The sequence below is a fragment of the Aquila chrysaetos genome, chromosome 4 (assembly GCF_900496995.4).
Source record: "Aquila chrysaetos chrysaetos chromosome 4, bAquChr1.4, whole genome shotgun sequence".
Lineage (NCBI taxonomy): Eukaryota > Metazoa > Chordata > Aves > Accipitriformes > Accipitridae > Aquila > Aquila chrysaetos.
The window spans coordinates 48,037,603-48,054,279 of NC_044007.1; the positions used below are offsets into that span (position 1 = coordinate 48,037,603).

General features: G+C 45.7%; 1 protein-coding gene across 3 annotated transcripts in view; it reads left to right on the forward strand.

Moving 5' to 3' along the window:
• The first annotated feature begins 5,730 nt into the window (after positions 1 to 5,730).
• GAREM1 (GRB2 associated regulator of MAPK1 subtype 1) overlaps positions 5,731 to 16,677 on the forward strand; it is a 105,217-nt gene continuing 94,270 nt past the window's right edge. The window contains exon 1 of one of the 3 annotated variants that reach the window (XM_030012036.2): positions 5,731 to 6,478. In XM_030012036.2, the coding sequence (XP_029867896.1) occupies positions 6,358 to 6,478 (121 nt within the window). In that variant the 5' untranslated portion in view covers positions 5,731 to 6,357. The remainder of the gene's footprint in view (positions 6,479 to 16,677) is intronic. The other 2 variants (XM_030012039.2, XM_030012035.2) reach the window with 2 other exon arrangements.

The window sequence follows — 16,677 nt, forward strand, 5'->3', positions numbered from 1 at the left end:
TGAGCATACTGCCAGGTTACTGTGCTACTAGGCCATGTAGTGTACTTGCAGAAGGGGTGCAAAAGGATGGGAAGGGCTACATGTTTACAGCCGCTCCTGACTACTCATCATGGTCAGTCACTTAAGCTAGTGTTCAGCGAAAAACCTGAAAGCAAGGAACTAAGGATAATCCCTGCCTTAGTTAAAACCATAGCAGAGGAAGAAAATAGTGCTGGAAGGGATTTTGAGAGGCTGTCTAGGTCCTCGTCTTATCTCAGCATCAGATCAGCTGTCCCTGCTGTAGTGCAAGAGGATGTTTACAGACCTGCAGTGATGGAGATCTCAGGGTCTCTCTGAGTGGTGTACAGTCCTCACTTAACTGGTTTGGCAAGCAGGAAGTTTCCTAATACCTAACCTAACTGGTACACATGGAAAGCAGGTTCTCCTTTTTCTTTTGATGTAGGTGAACACCTCTGCCTGCCCCCTCTCTTCTCTTCAGGCCAGAGGTCTCCTGTCCCTTATACCTTCCCTTGTAGTTTGGGTTTTCGGAATCTTTTGCCATTTTTGTCTCTCTCCTCTTGATATTTTTGAGCTGGTTCTCAACTATCCTGGAGTGTAGACATGAAAATTGAGCAGACTATTCCAGTTTAAATAATAACTTCTGGACAGACTAAAATGATTTATTTGTTATCTTATTTATGATACTCCTATTTATGCAATCCAACATCAGCATAATGCAAGATAGCCTAGCACTGCTCGTGATCCATCGTTTCTTTCCTAAAGAACTGCTTTTTTATCCTGGTATTTACTTGTGCAGTTGATTATTCCTTTGTATGTGTAGAACTTTCTGTTTCTCCTTATTCGGTGGCATTTCAGTTTCTCCAATCTGCCAAGATCCTTCTGAATCGTAATGCTGTGCTCTGGCATAGTTGGAGCCTCTTCCTGTAGATACGGTCTCCAAATGTCAGTAAGTGTACTCTGTTCAGTCACCAAAGAGGTTCATGAAAGTACTAAATAGTTCTGGATCCAAGACAAATCTCAGTGAAATCCCATTCAGTGTATCCTTTCAGCTTGGGAGTACTAATTATTTCCAAACAATTTTGCACTCATTTTATATACTTGTCTAGACCATTATTTTTTTCGGTTAAGAGCATATTATATGAAGCCCTGTGATCCTCACTTTTTCTACCCTATCCATGAAGCCTGTTACCAACTGATAGAAGTGGATTAGATTGATCTGATATTATTTGTTACTGACAAACCAAGGCTGTTACTTCTCTTACCTTTACTTCCTAGATTCTTGCAAATGGTTGGATTACCTGCTGAATTTTTTTTTTTTTTTTTTTTTTTGAGGAGAAATTCAGCTAACCAGTTTGTAGAGCTCTTTCCTTCCACACTTCAAGAGGTATGCAATCCTTTTCGAGTTAATCTGGAACCTCACCCATTCTCTATTGATTCTTGGAGCTCATCAGTAGCAGCTCTAACATTGCTTGAACCCTAAGGGAGTTTCATCAGGTTCAGTCTATCCAAAAATCTTTAACTTCACTAAGTATTTTCCAGTCTATTTCTTCATTTTTCTAGCCTAAGCTCTTAGGCTTTTGTTAGTGGTGCTAGTAGTGAAATCACATCTGCCTTCTTCAAGTGAAGACTGAGCTTAAAAAAAAGTCATTAAGGATACTGGCATCTCAGCATCACCAGTCATTAGGTGATGATTAAATATATTTCCCCCTCTATGGAATAACAGACCAATTTTTTTCCTTGGTCTTCTCACTATGCATCTTTCCAACATCCTTCCTGTCTTTTAAATCCAATTTTCTAACATACTGGGACCTTATCTTTCTGGTTTTGTCCATACATAGTCTATACATTTATTCATAATTTAGTAATTTGACCTACTTTCCACTTTCTTCCAGGTCATTGAAGATCTTATGATTCAGCCAAGTTAGTCTTTATTTCACTTCCTCTCCTTCCTCTGTGTAGATCAAATTCTGCAGTTTTGCCTTTAGTAGTGGATCTCCGATGAACTTCAAGCTGTCCTGAACTTGCAGAAGTTTAGCTACTAGTTCTCTGAGTTTAAGCCTCCATTTAGTTCCTCCACTTCCTAAAAATGAAAATAGGTAAAAGAGGGTCAGATTGATTCGTAGTTTTAATTTCTTCTCTGTATAGCTAATCAGAATTTCAAATACAGGAATTTCTTCTATAAATTTTCCTTCTCGCAGTGTTTTCTACTACTTGTGGCTTAGGTATGATCCAGTCACTGGCCCACCTTAGGGAGATGCAAATATTTAGGTTCCCATGCAATGTTTGCAGGATGTCTCACCCCTGCTAGCTGATGCAACATGATTCGCCTAACACTCCAGGTAGCGCGAGTGCTCTCCTCTTCATATCTTTTGCTCTCCTGGAGCCTATATAAAGAAATACTGACTATGATGGCTTCACATGAAACTTACTGTATAAGGCTCAGAGTCTTATTTGGTGTATGCCTTTTTCTAAGCATATGCATTGTGGACTACGTTCACAGGAGTGTGCCACTGGGGAAAAACCACGTATCTCACTAGAAAGGACCAAAAAACCTCCCACCAAACTGGAACATTCTGTGTTTGGAGGCATTTTCCCGGCTAGAAAATGGGCTGTAAGTGGCTGTAAGTTGAGAGCATCATCTTCATTTAGTTCTCTCCAGAGCTGGCTGGATGATAGTGTCACACAAATTCCCACAGATGGAATTTTTAGAATAAATAAAGGTTAAATAAGGGATTTGACTGGAAAAGGGAGGACACCTCCTACAGTGAAATAGAAGATAAAAGGTGAATGTTCACACCAGACCCTCAGATCTCTTTGGAATACCTTGCATGAGCAAAGATTGCTTGGATTTTGCCAGTAAGACAGGAATAGTATTCTCTTTCAAAACATGAGATGCACAGACATCAGCTATATCACATGCATTGCTCTCTCTCCCCTTTCCCCCTCACCCCAGAGAAAGGTAGGTACTTAGGATCTGATTCTGAAATGATCACTGCCTCTCCTGTTGTTTCCCATTGGACTTGTAAGTATTTATTATGAAAATCAGGCCTTTGATATAAAGGCAAATCATATGCAGGAAGAAGGAATGCAAATTCACGGGGTTTTTTAAAGAAATACTGACTGTGATGGCTTCACATGAAACTTACTGTATAAGGCTCAGAGTCTTATTTGGTGTATGCATACTACAGCGTAAAGCAAGTTACCAGATTGATACCAAAATCAGTTTGTTGTGAACAGCTCCATTTCAAATGTTAGCATAGATACAAACTGATGATGATCCAAAATACTTTAAAAATCATTTTATTGGCAGTGGAATAAATATATACTAGAGATTTTACAGCCTGCTGCATAAATGTGTTGTGAAATCAACATGAAAGTAAGTCAATTCAAAATGCATTTAAGAATAATATCAGGAATTATTCTGAGTCCCCCTGCCACTGCTTATGGTTTTATGGCGACAATTTGCTGTTGATACATAAAGACTGTCTCTGAACACCGGCTGAACTGCACGTACACAAAAACAAAGATGCTGTGTAAGTCAGGCCCTGGTCCTGAGGTGGATCTGCTCACAGGGATTCCTCTTGAGGTCTGATGGCTTCGTTAGCATTTGCACCAGGAGGAGACTCTGGTAAGAGATCACACTAAGGGATTAAGGCATTGCTAGACATCAGAGAAATTATTATATCTAAAGTGTTAATTATATATAACATGCCATTAAAACAAGAAATCGTCTGAGATTCATATGTGCTGGTGATTTGAATATGGTGTATGTAGTATTAGAATATATTTCAAGGAGGTTGAGCTATAGTACAGTTAGGACACATAACAAAGTCGCTCTCAGAGCTCCAGTGGGACATTTAAATACTAGTAAGCTTTATGATGTCTCTTTGCCTGGAAATAACCGAATGAAATGTAGATAGTATCTAGAAGTTACATTTTTTAAAAACACATTTTGTTCCAGTGGGATGGGTAAGAGTGGGTTGGGTTTCCACTGGCTGGAGAGAACACAAACACAGTTATATGAAGACAGACTTAAAAGCCACAGGACATCTAAAACCATCTGAAGAATGAAAAAATCTCTAATCAGCAGTAACTATTTCTGTGTGAAAGATGCATTTCTTCCCAGACAGCAGAAGTGCATGATGTCTGAGAGAAATGTATGCTGTGAGATGGTATCTATCCTGGAATTAATGGTACTCAAGATAGTGTTTAAAAACAATTCTTGACAGACTAGTGCTTCAGGTCCTGGTGAATCCCAGTCTGAGCTGATGTGCTTTGCCTTACACACTGCACCAAATAGCCTCGTCAAACCTGAATGAGTTAAAACCTTGCTTTTGCTTTCCGTATTTCAACAATAATGCTCTTAGCTATTATACTACTTAGCACTTCAATAGCTTAATTCACTTGAGCTGTTCAAAGCACTCCGTGAACTTTGTAAAAGGGAAGCTACCTTGAAAAAAAATCCAGTGTCGTATTTTTAAAGCTGACTATTCTGGGAGGCAGGATCTAACAACAGCATGACTCAAGTGTAGAGAAGGAAGGTTTTTCATAGTGCTGCGAAATCCCGGTGCCAAACTGCGTAGCTAAAGTATGGACCCACATCAGGACAAGGTGCAAACCGACCCAGATCCATTTAAAGCAAGATGATTCGGGTTTTCTGTAATCCTCTGCGCCGACTGGCTTCCACGGTCTTTGTTTCATCTTGGAGAGCATGGATCAAGTCCCAGTCTCCATTTGCAGCAGAGCAGAACAAGAGCGCGTCTGTCTCGGCCCTCCTCGTGCTCCCTGGCACCAGCAGTTACAAAGGCACGCAGCGGCGGCCGGCCCTGCACCAGGCGGGCGAGGAAGGGCGAGCGGCAGGAGAGCTCTCCGGACAACAGCTCTTCCCCAAGCTCGGCCATGCCCAGCGTTCTCAAAGACAGATACCGAGGAAGAGGGAGCCTGGAGAAAGATGTTAGCTGTGGGTGTTCTCAGTCGTTTTACAAATCACTGAAAGGTACTTTTATGTTTCTAGTCAACGGTACAGCCTTAAATGTAGCCAAGTTTACTGCAATAAAATAAACAGTTTTGACACGAAAGTGAACAAAATAAGCACAGTACAATGCAACCACCCAAGATTTAGTTTTTTCTGGTTTAATTTCCCAGAGTTTCTGCAGTCTAGCAGTCTGGAAATAAAAATGCATTAAAAATGGTAACATTAAATATCTTACGAAGATCATGTAAGACTTCATCACGTAAGCCATTTCAAAAAGAGAACTAGTAGTCGATTTTAAGTTTTCCTGCGGTCCGAAGGCCCTCAGATACGCAATATACGCGATACTGGCGCGTGCAGGAACGACGGAAATAAGTTGAATATTTTCCTCTTAACTTCTGTGCACTACTCTTCATGCTTTAAATACGCGTCCACGGTTCACAGGTGAAAACTAAAAGCTATATAATCAAAGCTGCCATCTAATTGGATTTTTTTTTTTTTTTAATGTAGGGTGAATTTCACAGGCGAAGTCCCTGTGCTAAATTAAATCGCGAGAAGATGCAACGCAACCCGCTCGCTCAAAATTGCTTTGATAAACGAAGCGGGACGTCGTACCTACCAACTGTAAACGTAACCACGCGTGGCCGCGGACCCCCGTCCCCTCCTGCAGGGAAGCAGCACAAGTTAAAAAATCCACGTGCTGGAGGAGGCGCCAGTCCCCAGCCCCCGCACGCACCCACCCACCCACCTACGGGCCTCCCTACAACCGCGCAGCCCGCCTCACCGCCCGCCCTGCCAGGGTCTCCCCGCGCCTTCCCAGCCCCGGCGGTTCGCGGGGCGGGACGGGACGGGGACGGACGGGACGCTGCGGGGCCGCCCGACGGCTCCCCCCGGCGGGGCCCTGCGCGGCGGCGGTCGGTCGGTCGGTCGGGCTGCACGTCGGGCGAGCGGTCGGAGGGTGGAGTGAGAGGGACAGGCTTGACGGCGGCGGCGCTCCCCGCCGGGCCGGCGGGCAGCCCGGCACTTTCCTTTTCGGCGCGGGGAGGAGCGGCAGCTGCGCAGGCGTTGCTCGCACCCTGTTGATTAGTCAGTGCTGGGATGGCGCTTCCTGGGCCAGGCGCGGCGGCGGCGGCGGGCGGCCCCAGCCGGTCCCGGGGGGTGGCGGGAGCAGCAGCCGCCGCAGCAGCAGCCGCCGCGGTAGCCGCCCGGCGGGCCTCCCCTTCTGCCTAGCCCGGCATGTCCCGGGGCGGCCGGCGCTGAGCGAGGCTGCCTCCGTTCCCCTCCCGGCTGGCTGCAGCCCCGCCGGGTGGGAGCACCCCGCCGGCGCTGCCTGTCTGGCTGCCCTCCCTCCCTCCCTCCCTTCCTTCCCTCCCCGGGCCGGGAAGATGGACCCCGGCCCGCCGCTGGGCTGCAGCCTCAAGGACGTGAAGTGGAGCGCGGTGTCCGTCCCCCTGGACCTGCTCGTCAGCACCTACCGGCTCCCCCAGATCGCCCGGCTGGACAGCGGTGCGTGGGGCGGCGGGCGGGCGGGCGGCTCTGCCCGGCGGCTGGCGGGGAGCGGGGCGGACGGGCGCCGGGCTGCGGGGCGGGCGGCGAGCGGCGGGGGCCGCTCCTGGGGCGGGCTGCCGGACCGCCGGGTGCACCCCCTTGCCTCCCGCGGCTGGAGGCAGCCGGAGAGCCCCGCCGCTCCGTGCGGTCCGTACACCGTCATCCGCCGTTACCGGGTGTCGGTGCAGGGCTTAGACTCGCGTCGGAGTCCGTGCGTTGGTTTGCATCAAAATATCTGGGTAATACCCCCCCCCCCCCCCCCCCGTACCGTGAGTGTCCAGGGGAGCTCGGTGAAGCCTGTTCGCTGTCAGCCGCCTGCCCGTGAGAAAGGTCCTCGCAGTCTCAAATTAAAGCGTGGAAGGGCATTTTCAGTACTGGAGACCCAGTGTTGTGACGAAGTGATGCTACACCAAGGCCAAATAAGAAGGGATATTAATTAAACAGCCAAGTGGGCTAAATCTCAAATGTTACACTTCACTAAAAAAGGCCACGGACCTGTAAAACAAGGAGTAACGTAAGAAGCCTCTACAGTCTCCAGATAACTTTTTATTACTCTTCCCTTGGGTGCTCACCTGCAGTTTCCAAGTCTGCAGCTTTTTGTTTACTCCAGGAAATAAGAAACGAGTCTGACAGAATAGCTACGACAGCAGTGTTTTACCTTTTGTAGATACGTGTCTTGGAAAACAATGTGTCAGCACAGAGAGCTGGGGAGATACGGGAAATTTTTTATAAAGGCTCTGACAGCTGCTTTAGAATAATAGTGTGTGTGTGCATTGCGTGGTAGCTCCGTGAAGACTGTCCAGCTCTCCTGTCTTTAAGGGAATGCAGATAACTCACAAATCAAGAAAAATTTCCAGGCTTTTTAATTTGTTAGGTTATGAAGTCACCTTGTACTTGCACGATGTAATAGAACAGTTCTCTTGTAAAGTTTTGTATTGATTTGAAAAGTTAAAAATGAGCACAGGCATTGTCCTCTGTTACTCCCCGGTGTGTAGGTCAAGACCAGGATTGGTTTATTACTTAACTGCAGTTCCCATAATCCAGTGATGATTCAAGCTGGGGCTTTTTTGACTTTGTCCCTTGATTATGCAGTACTTTTCCTACCCTTTGTAGTGCTTCCTCAGAGCTGGCACTCAGGAGCAGATTAAATAAAAGCTTCTTTGCCTCTTTAACTGCAGCTGGCTGGTTTTCATATGGTCGAATGTATGTTGTCCTGTGAGAATGGCAAAGCTGGTATGTTAAGGAGTTCCTCGTGGTAATACCTTCTGTCACTAGAAACAGCTAAGATGGCCTCCAGTCACTGCACTTAAGGTTGTCAATTTACTTGAGATTCCTGGCAGTGATTCAGGCTTTAACAGGATGCATGTATTGATGACTTACTAATTTCCCTCTCTGCGTGTTATATTTCCCAATCTCCCCGCTCCTGTTGTCTTGCTTCATTGGAAGCGACCTGAAAGAGCTTTGTGGGTAGAGAAAGTTTATGGGTTTTGAAGCAAGTAGGTTGGTTTTGGGTTTTTTTTGGTTTTTTTTTTTTGGTCTTGTGTCAGACCTGGTGAAGGGAATATCCCATAATTGTCAGGGAGAAGAAGATGTTGTGGATTTTGTGCAAGGGCTTTTTCGTCCCATGTGCCACACTTAAAGCAGATGCACAGGCAAGTGGATGTAAACAGACCTGAGCTCTTTTGCCTGCGCCCTGAGATGGCCAGACAGGAGGCAGCTGTTGGTGTAGGTGTCCTGTGAGTAATGGTTCAACCCCACGCTAAACCCTGCTAGGAGGCAGGCTCAGGTATAGCACTGTGCTAAGTAAGGGCTTCGGGTTGGAGCTGGTTTGAGGTCTGGCCGGTTCCGCGTGCAGGCAGAGGCTCTTGGGTCTGCTTTTACCTACTTGTACCTTTTAACTTCTGGGACTACAGATGGCAGACGAATCAATATTTTATAAAGAACACAGACGCCATGGTCTTGGTGGTACGAACAGAACACTTTTTCTATTTCCAAAGGAGGTTGTCTTGCAATAAGAGAAAGCAACCATGAATCAGCGTATAGCCTTCCTCCTTTAGGAGGAAAGTTGGGAACATGCAATGTTTGTGGAAGTGACTGGAGCACCTGCTGTCCCGGGATGGTTTCTCTGCATCCCTGTCATTGTCTGGCAAAGCTAACAAGTGGAGCTCCATCAGAGAATTTCTTGATGCAATACTGAAGAAAAATCAATGCAGAGTCCAATCCAAATGTGTGTCATCCAATGCTCAGGAAGTTTAAGGCTACCTCTGTTAACAAAGTAGTGTCTTGTGGCAGTTTTATCTGGATGCAGCTCTTGTCTCCTCTTGTCTCCTCTGCACAGCCTGCAGGTTCGCATCGGCGGGTCAGGGTTTGGTTGCACAGGAATGGCCTCCTCTCTTCTTTAGGTGCTGAATTCCTCTCCAGATCAGTGGAAGCTGCATGTGTTTCGTGCTGTTGGAAACCAAACCACCTGTAGATGTCTGTCTTCAGTCACCTTTTGATTTCATGGTTGGCTTCTGACTGTAGCAGTGAGTTGTTTCTAGGCTGGTTGTTTCAGTCATCGTGAGGTTTTGTGAAGGCCGGAATTCATTTCTTCTAGAGGACCAGGATGTAGAAGAGGACTGAAAAGCTGGAGATGTATTTTCTTCGGAAGATGCCAGCCTTACTATGTTGTTTCTACATTTCTTAACGGAGCTTAGCACTCAGTGGATGATGTTCTTAGATGATACCTACACAAGACCTCCAGTTTTTCACTGTTGCTTCACCTTCAGGCCTTTCAGTTTGAAGGGGGAGAATGGGTATGATGAATGCAGTTTTATTCTTCCAGTTTGGATGTGCAGCTCCTGAAAGAATGCCCTTAAGTAGTTCAGTTTGATTTCTTGACAGGATGAAGTTATGAAATATTTATGCGCACTAAATTTGGTCCTCTGCTAAGAAGGGAGGGTTTTTCTTGATGATATGGGGTGAAGGAGGAATGGGAGGATGTAGTCTGTCGTTACATCAAGATATAGTTGGAAGTAGTTAGGCATCAGTGCCTACCTTATCCATCTAGAAATGATAAATATGTCAACTTCTGTATTTTCGGATGAAATTTTAAGACTGTTTAGTTGTGTTCCAGGTTATGCTTTTGGATGCTGTTAAGTCATAAGTCAAGTTTTGTTTGTTTTAATCTGTTCATGTGTGTTAATATTTTGCTGGTGAATATTGTTGTACTAATTGAACAAATAGACTGGAAAAAAACCAAACCTGTCACTTTTGAGAGGAAGCAAATGTTTTTTCTATGAGTTTTTTTTCCAACATATGCAACGGCTTAAATATTTCTAGAGGATAACTCAAATACAAAACTGCTAAAGAGCGCTAAACACCATACCAAAGAAAATGAATGGACTTTATCTCACGCTGTGGAATTCACTGAGTGGGCTGTTTCAGACGAGAAGAAGCAAGACTCGAAGAGCAAGAGAGGAGCGAGCTTTGTGCTGTGTTTTTTCCTGTCTTTGCCCCCCCCCCCCCATCCTGATCTGCATTGTCGCAGCTGAATCCCACCCCAGTGACACCAAGAGGCTTGTGAGTGGGTGCAGTGGGGAAAAGATTGCGCTCTGGGAACCCAAAGCAGAAAGAGATCTTATCGGAGCGTGGTTGTTGCAACAGGGCAAAAGGTGAGCGTCGCTGGTCTCTGAGAAAACATGGGTGCACGTGAGGCTTGGGTTGGCTGTCTTCAGATCATGGGCAGAAAAGGCTAACAGCGAAGCTGTGACTGTATCTTGTTGCTAATGCTGAAATGGTGTTGTGCATGGTTATCTCAGGGGTTTACGTTTCTGGTAATCTTTTTTCTAAAGATAATTTTGGAGGGTAAAAGAGAAATGCTGTGAAGGTTAAGATCTGGAAAACACTGCTTTGCACAGAGCTGAGCTTCAGGCTGAGCTTTTTTTTGTAAGCTCACTGCTCCCTTTGGACTCCATTCTTTTTCTCAGTGGAACTCCCTTTACCCCAGCCGCTGTTGCTGTGTTTCCACAAGTAAAGAGCAGCCCTTGCTAGTATGTAGTTTTCACCCACAGATTGGGTATGAACTGGAAGAGTTCGCAGAAATTCACACCTTCTGTACAAAGACTAAAGTTTCTGGGATCAAGAGGGCATGTGGTCCTCTGATTTTATTTGTTTTTTTCACAAGGGATAAACATATTCATACATGCTCTAAAAAAAAAGATGTTATATAAACTGGTGCTCTTGGGATCAAACATAGGGGCACTTGTCCTCAACTCACAGCGAAGTGATTCCCTACTGGGCATGGTGGGGAAACCACGCTGAACTTTCCTGGAAGGGAGACCATGGATTGCAATGAGCCACTGAGACTCCAAAGGAAATTCTTCTCTGTGCGTTGTAAATGTGTGGTTGCTGTAAGATGAAATGACAGAATTAGTGGCTATAAAGAAAGGAAAAATATATAAAATAGGTAACAAATTTAAAGGGTGACGACTTCTTTCTTAGCCCTGTGTGAACTCTTGTGAATATCAGCAGTAGGTGAATAGTGAGTTTGTGCTGCTGTTGTTCCTGGGGATGAAGAGATTTCATTTACTTATTTTATTTCAGGTTCTCTTTCTTCTGTCCCATTTCAAAACTTTTTCATGGTGACGTCCATCTACCCCAGTCACGTTCAGGGGACTATTGTTCCCTGCAGCATGTTACTGTAGGGCTTATTTCGGTTCCAATATCTGGAAACTGAGCACCCTTGCAGCTTATCAAAGAACATCGTACTCAATAGAACAATGCAGCCGTGTACATAATGAAAATTCTGTATTGCGTCACTCTACAAATGTGGGTTATCTGTGCAGCTGAACAATACTTTGAAACTACAAAGAGACTTATTCTTTTAAGGTCTAAATGCTGCTATCTGTGCTTTAATTGTCTTGAATGACCTCCTTCTTTCGAGAAGCTAGTGCAGGGTGTCTCGGTAGTCTGCTATTGAATAATTCTTTAAAAGGAATTGTGTGGGAGTAGGGCAAAGCTTTCATGTGGACCAAGAAAGAGGTTTCAGATATGCTCAGACCCTGGGCAATGGCCATGATCTGATTTCCCACTCCAGGTGTGGCCGTCTGCTGTGTACTGCGGTGTGCTAGGTGATGGTTCTCATATATTGGGCAGGCAGATGAGCATCTCTGATTCAAAGGCAAAAATCCTCAAGATACACTGTATCCACATGGCTTGATTTCTTCCTTACCTGCTGAGCAGCTTTGAAACTCCAACTGTTTATACTGTGTGTTCTGCCATTAAAGTATAATCTCGGAAGCATCTCCTCCTTGCTGCTGCTTCTTTCCTCCTTTACCTTGTGGTCTGGTGTTTCCATCAAGACAATTGAATGAAAAAACAATTGACAGGTTGCCACTAACCACTGCTCCTGGGGTTTTGTTTCGGTTGGTTTTTTCCTTTTCCCCTGCTGGCAGAGATGTGTTCCAGAAACATTTTAGTGAAAAAGCTTTTAATTCATTTAAAATCTGCATCGTACCAAATGATGTCTGTGAAGATTATAGTGCCCTCCTGGAGATGAAGGACAGTAACTTGGCAACACCTATTCCCAGGTGTACCACAGGCTTTTAGTGAGGCACATAAAGAGTTCAGCAGCATAGCCATTTTACACCTAAAAATCCATGATTTCTTTAAGCTGCTTTCATGTTTGGCAGTGATTTAATGTACAATAGTGTGTACTGCATGTTCTTTAACCAGTATGCCATTAGCACTACACTGGACCATGGGTAGTGTGGTAGTGCTGCTAAGATGCAAAATAGTTGCCTTGCTCTTATTTCTTATATACTTAATAAATGTCCATATTCTTTTCTGCCATACAAGGTGTGAAACTTACAGCTCTGTAAAATTTTTTGTTTCAATTTCTAAAAAATCTATTTATTTATTTATTTATTTGTTTATTTATTTTACAAGGGCATGTGGCGATAGGATAAGGGGTAATGGCTTTAAACTGAGCAAGGATAGATTTATGTTAGATGTAAGGAAGAAGTTCTTCACTGTGAGTGTGGTGAGGCACTGGAACAGGTTGCCCAGAGAAGTTGTGGATGCCCGATCCCTGGAAGTGTTCCAGGCCAGGTTGGATGGGGCTTTGCGCAACCTGGTCTAGTGGAAGGTGTCCCTGCCCACAGCAGGGAGGTTGGAACTAGATGATCTTTGAAGGTTCCTTCCAACCCAAGCCATTCAGTGATTCTAATTTTTGACTCTGTTAGGTGAAGCCTTTGCGTACATACCTGGACAAACTCTTCCTGGATAATTCTGTAGTTCAGGTATTGGAAGGTGAAACACCATTAGATATGCATAAAATCAAAGGAATTAAGGTGTCTTGAACAGTTAGTAAAACCCTTCATCTTAAAATAAATGTGGTGTGATGAATCATGAGCTGCTGTTGCACGATATGGTAGTAAGGAATGGTACAAGTCTAGCAAGGTTTTGTTGTTTTATGCTTTGTCTGTAAGCACTGTTCTGGAACTAGGTGTTCCTGGCTTCGGTGATTACGTGAATTGGCACTCCCTGTAATAGCCCAGTAAAGGCAACTCCAGGGAGTATGCCAAGATGAAGTGCTGGAGGATATTGGCCAGCGTGGACTGGTGCTCCAGGATTCAGTGGAAGTTGTGGGAAGAGCTACAGCATGTTCCAGTCATTCCAGCGGTGGTTTGTCAGCAGTGAAGGGCATGGGTGTTGCTGTATTTCCTTTTGGCATTAGGAGTAACAAGTTGGTTGGATTAGGGAAGCTTAAGTCTCTCCCCTATAGGAAAATATTCATCATCTTAATGTGGATTGCATATGACTCAAAACCAACCTTCATAAAACCCAGGGAGCCAATATTTCAAGTCTGAAATTTTTGTTTTTAATGGTGCTCCCCTTTGGAGCGAGTTTTGTGTAGCATTTGAGGTCTGTGATTTTCATACTATTTACAGTATGAAAAGCTTGTGGTGATAACTTCACTGCACCTCCACTTTTAAGCCAAATCTGCTAATCTGAAGACCTAGCACAGAAATATAAAATTGAGGTGTATAAGCAGATTGAAGATTGAGTCTTTGCTGAGGATGGGGGCCATGTCTGCTTTGCAGTCTCTGTAGCGGTGTGCATGTCGGCATAAAACTGCTAATATCACAGCTTTGCCGGGACACCTGCACACTTGGCTGAGGCATTGCATCAGCAAGAATAGCTGCTCTGTTTCGATATCTTCTGTACTGCTGCTGGACGGTGTATCGCCTCGTTGGGCTTGTTGCTGTGTGCTGGGGGGTAGAAATGTCTTCCTGGGGGTGGGGAGGGTTTGGAGTCTAGCCTCCTCGTCCCGTGGTTTGATTTGGCTTTCAGTTTGTGCAAAGGAGTGATCAGAAGCTTGGCTTTCGGAAAGAAGTCAGTGGAGCGTCTGGGGGGTGGGGGTGAGGTGGGGAGGCGGTAACTGTTTAGCTCATGCAAGGCATCGACACCAACAGCTACTGCAGTGGCTGACTGTGTGGGAGAAACGAACCTAGAGATGTTGCAGAGGTTGCAGATGGGGAGCAAGAATTGCCAAATCCTACAGAAGTTCGCAGGCAAAGGCTGTTGTGTGGACGGAGATGCTCCTGAGCCTGCAAAATGCACACCGAGTGTCTGGATCAAGCCATGATGCAGAACCACAGTGACCAGTGAGAGCTGCTGGAGCTGTGGGGTCAGGGGGCTCGGGGACTCCCGTGCCAGGGGCTGCAGCGTGTGCGCACCCAGGCGAGAGCTGGTGTGCTCTCAGCAGAGGAGGGGATGGTGATTTTACCAGGAAAAGTAGCAAATCTTGTTATGGCGGGGAAGGTCACTTGGAGCTTCTTAGAGGTGCAAACATTCAGGAAATGCAAAATTGTTTGAAAAGTACCCTTTGTTGGCTTTTTCTTTTCTGGTATTATAACTGGTGCAAGTTGTAATCACGGAAAACTCAGACTCGTGCACGTTTCCTTGGCCTGTGAGGATGTCGCTGGGCTCCTAAAGAGAACCAAGGATAAAGTTTTAAATATGGTCTTGGAGGCTGGAAGATGCCCGAGAGCTCAACCCGATGAAGTTGATACTGTTATTGCCTCATGCCAGGGCTGAACCTTAGTGACTCAAATGTAAATATTATGTAAAACACAACATGCTGCAATCCTATTTGTGCAACGAGCTGGGGAAACCTTTCTGGCAAAGTGGTGGCAGCAAGAAAGTTGGGGAGTTTCTCCTTACAGTCGGAGCTGGGGGAGCGGGAAGAGAAGCTGAGTAAGGGGCTGAAAGCCCCCTACGACAGGCCAGCGCCCGCCACGCACTGCTCTGCTTGCTGTCTTTGCACCTTCGTGGCAAAATGTGTACGTCACCCATGGGTGAGGACGTAGCTTGGTGGGAGGCAGGTTTCCAGGGAAAGGCCGGGGGTCTGCGGCCGCCGGCTGCGGGAATAGCGGCCACCGACCGGGGTGCAAGGCAGGGGTGCGTGCCCTCCGAAAGCAAGGTGTTGTGTGTGAGGCTGCGTGGGGACGCGGTTCCCCTCTGCTAGGAGGATATGGGCTAGTTGGAGAGAGTCTAGAGACTAACCGCCCTAAACTGCTTATTGACTCTGTCCTGAAGGGAGAGACTGTGTGCCCAAGTCCGACCCGAGGGTTCGAGTGGAGGAAGGTCCCTCTGTGCACCTTAAGCAGTCATTTTGAAATTGTGCCTGCTGGCCTTATGCGAGCGTCCCCCTCCCTCATCGTGCTGCCATGGCTGCTGCTGAGCGCTGAAGGGAGCTGGGCTGCCGGACTGAAAGGGAGCACACTCGCCTTGCAGCTGGGTTTGTAAGAGTCATACAGTCTGCATACTCAGTTACTAAAACACTTCCAGGAACTATTTCAAAGTAATCCACAAATTCTTGGATACCCCCTCCCGTGTGTTTGTGTTTCTGTTTGCAGCTTTTTTTGTTGTTGTTGTTCCAACTAGCGATTTTACTTGCCCTGCTAAAAGCAAGCACTGACTATTCTTGTTGCTTCCTGGCACCTCACCATTTTGGAGATGAAAGAGGGAAGATTGGGGTGGGAAGATGAAGGGAACTTTTTATCTAAGCGGGGAGAAGGCACGTGTGCACAGATCTTTTCTTCTTGTCCAGCTTTCCTCTTGCCTCTTTCAGTGGGTCCCTTTGGGGCATGGTTGGATTCAAGGAGCCCTTGGCTCCAGTCTGCATCATTCAGTCCATCCCCCAGGCTACTGTCCTTCACTTGTGGGCTTCCAGTAGGTGTTGCAACTTATTTACAGTCGTTTCCAAGGTCGCTGTAAGGTAAAGCACCCAGTACTGTCTAGCAGTAGCAGAATGGAGCAGTGCAAGGAGCTTCTTCCATTTTTTTCTGTTATCCTTTCTTGCCTTCAGATAGGATAGTCCTTCCTTTCACCTCTTCCAGCATTACTGGCACATTGCTGTTGTGTTCTTGTCCTGTCCTCCAGCTTCTTAAAACTCCTGTGCAAACTGCTGCTTCATCTCTCCATGGCCTCTTCTTTTCCCTCAACTTGGAGGAGATAAAGATGTTTCTTGGACCAGACAGCAACATGATGTTTTGCTGTGCATGTACTAGGAGCGATAGCTGTGTATGTGCTACCAGCGGTGAGAAAGCAAGCAGGGAAAGTTATTTCAGATGCTTCCAGAGACTTGAAAGTTTCTGGTCACTGAGACCAGAAATTGGAGTTGCAACTCATTGGTGTTGGAAGGATACGGGTGTTCTGGGCTTCGCTGCGGAGAGGTGGTTTATATCAGTGCAGATAACATGGTATCTCCCCCTGTGGAGTCTTATACTTTGCTGTTGACATGCTGTTTGGTTTAACTTCAGTAAAGGGAGTTTTGCTGGCAGGACTCAAACATGAATTGGTAGGCTTTGCATGTAATGCTTCCTTTTGTCAGCCAGCACTGACTGCTTGCTTGACTTATAGAAAGTGAGTTGAGATGCTGTGTATTTGTAAGAATAATAGTAATCCTTGTCCATTTGTTATATGATGTGATTAGCCAGAAGGAGAATCTTATGTGTGTATCCATGTTGGAAGACTGGTTTCCAAAATATTAAATTATTCCTGCTTCTTTCTTAACAGTTTCATTCAGGCTTCTATTTATTACAAGGTCGAAATGCCCCTTTTCCTCTTTGTTGGGGGCCAAAACCACACACATTGGGTAGTATCTAAGG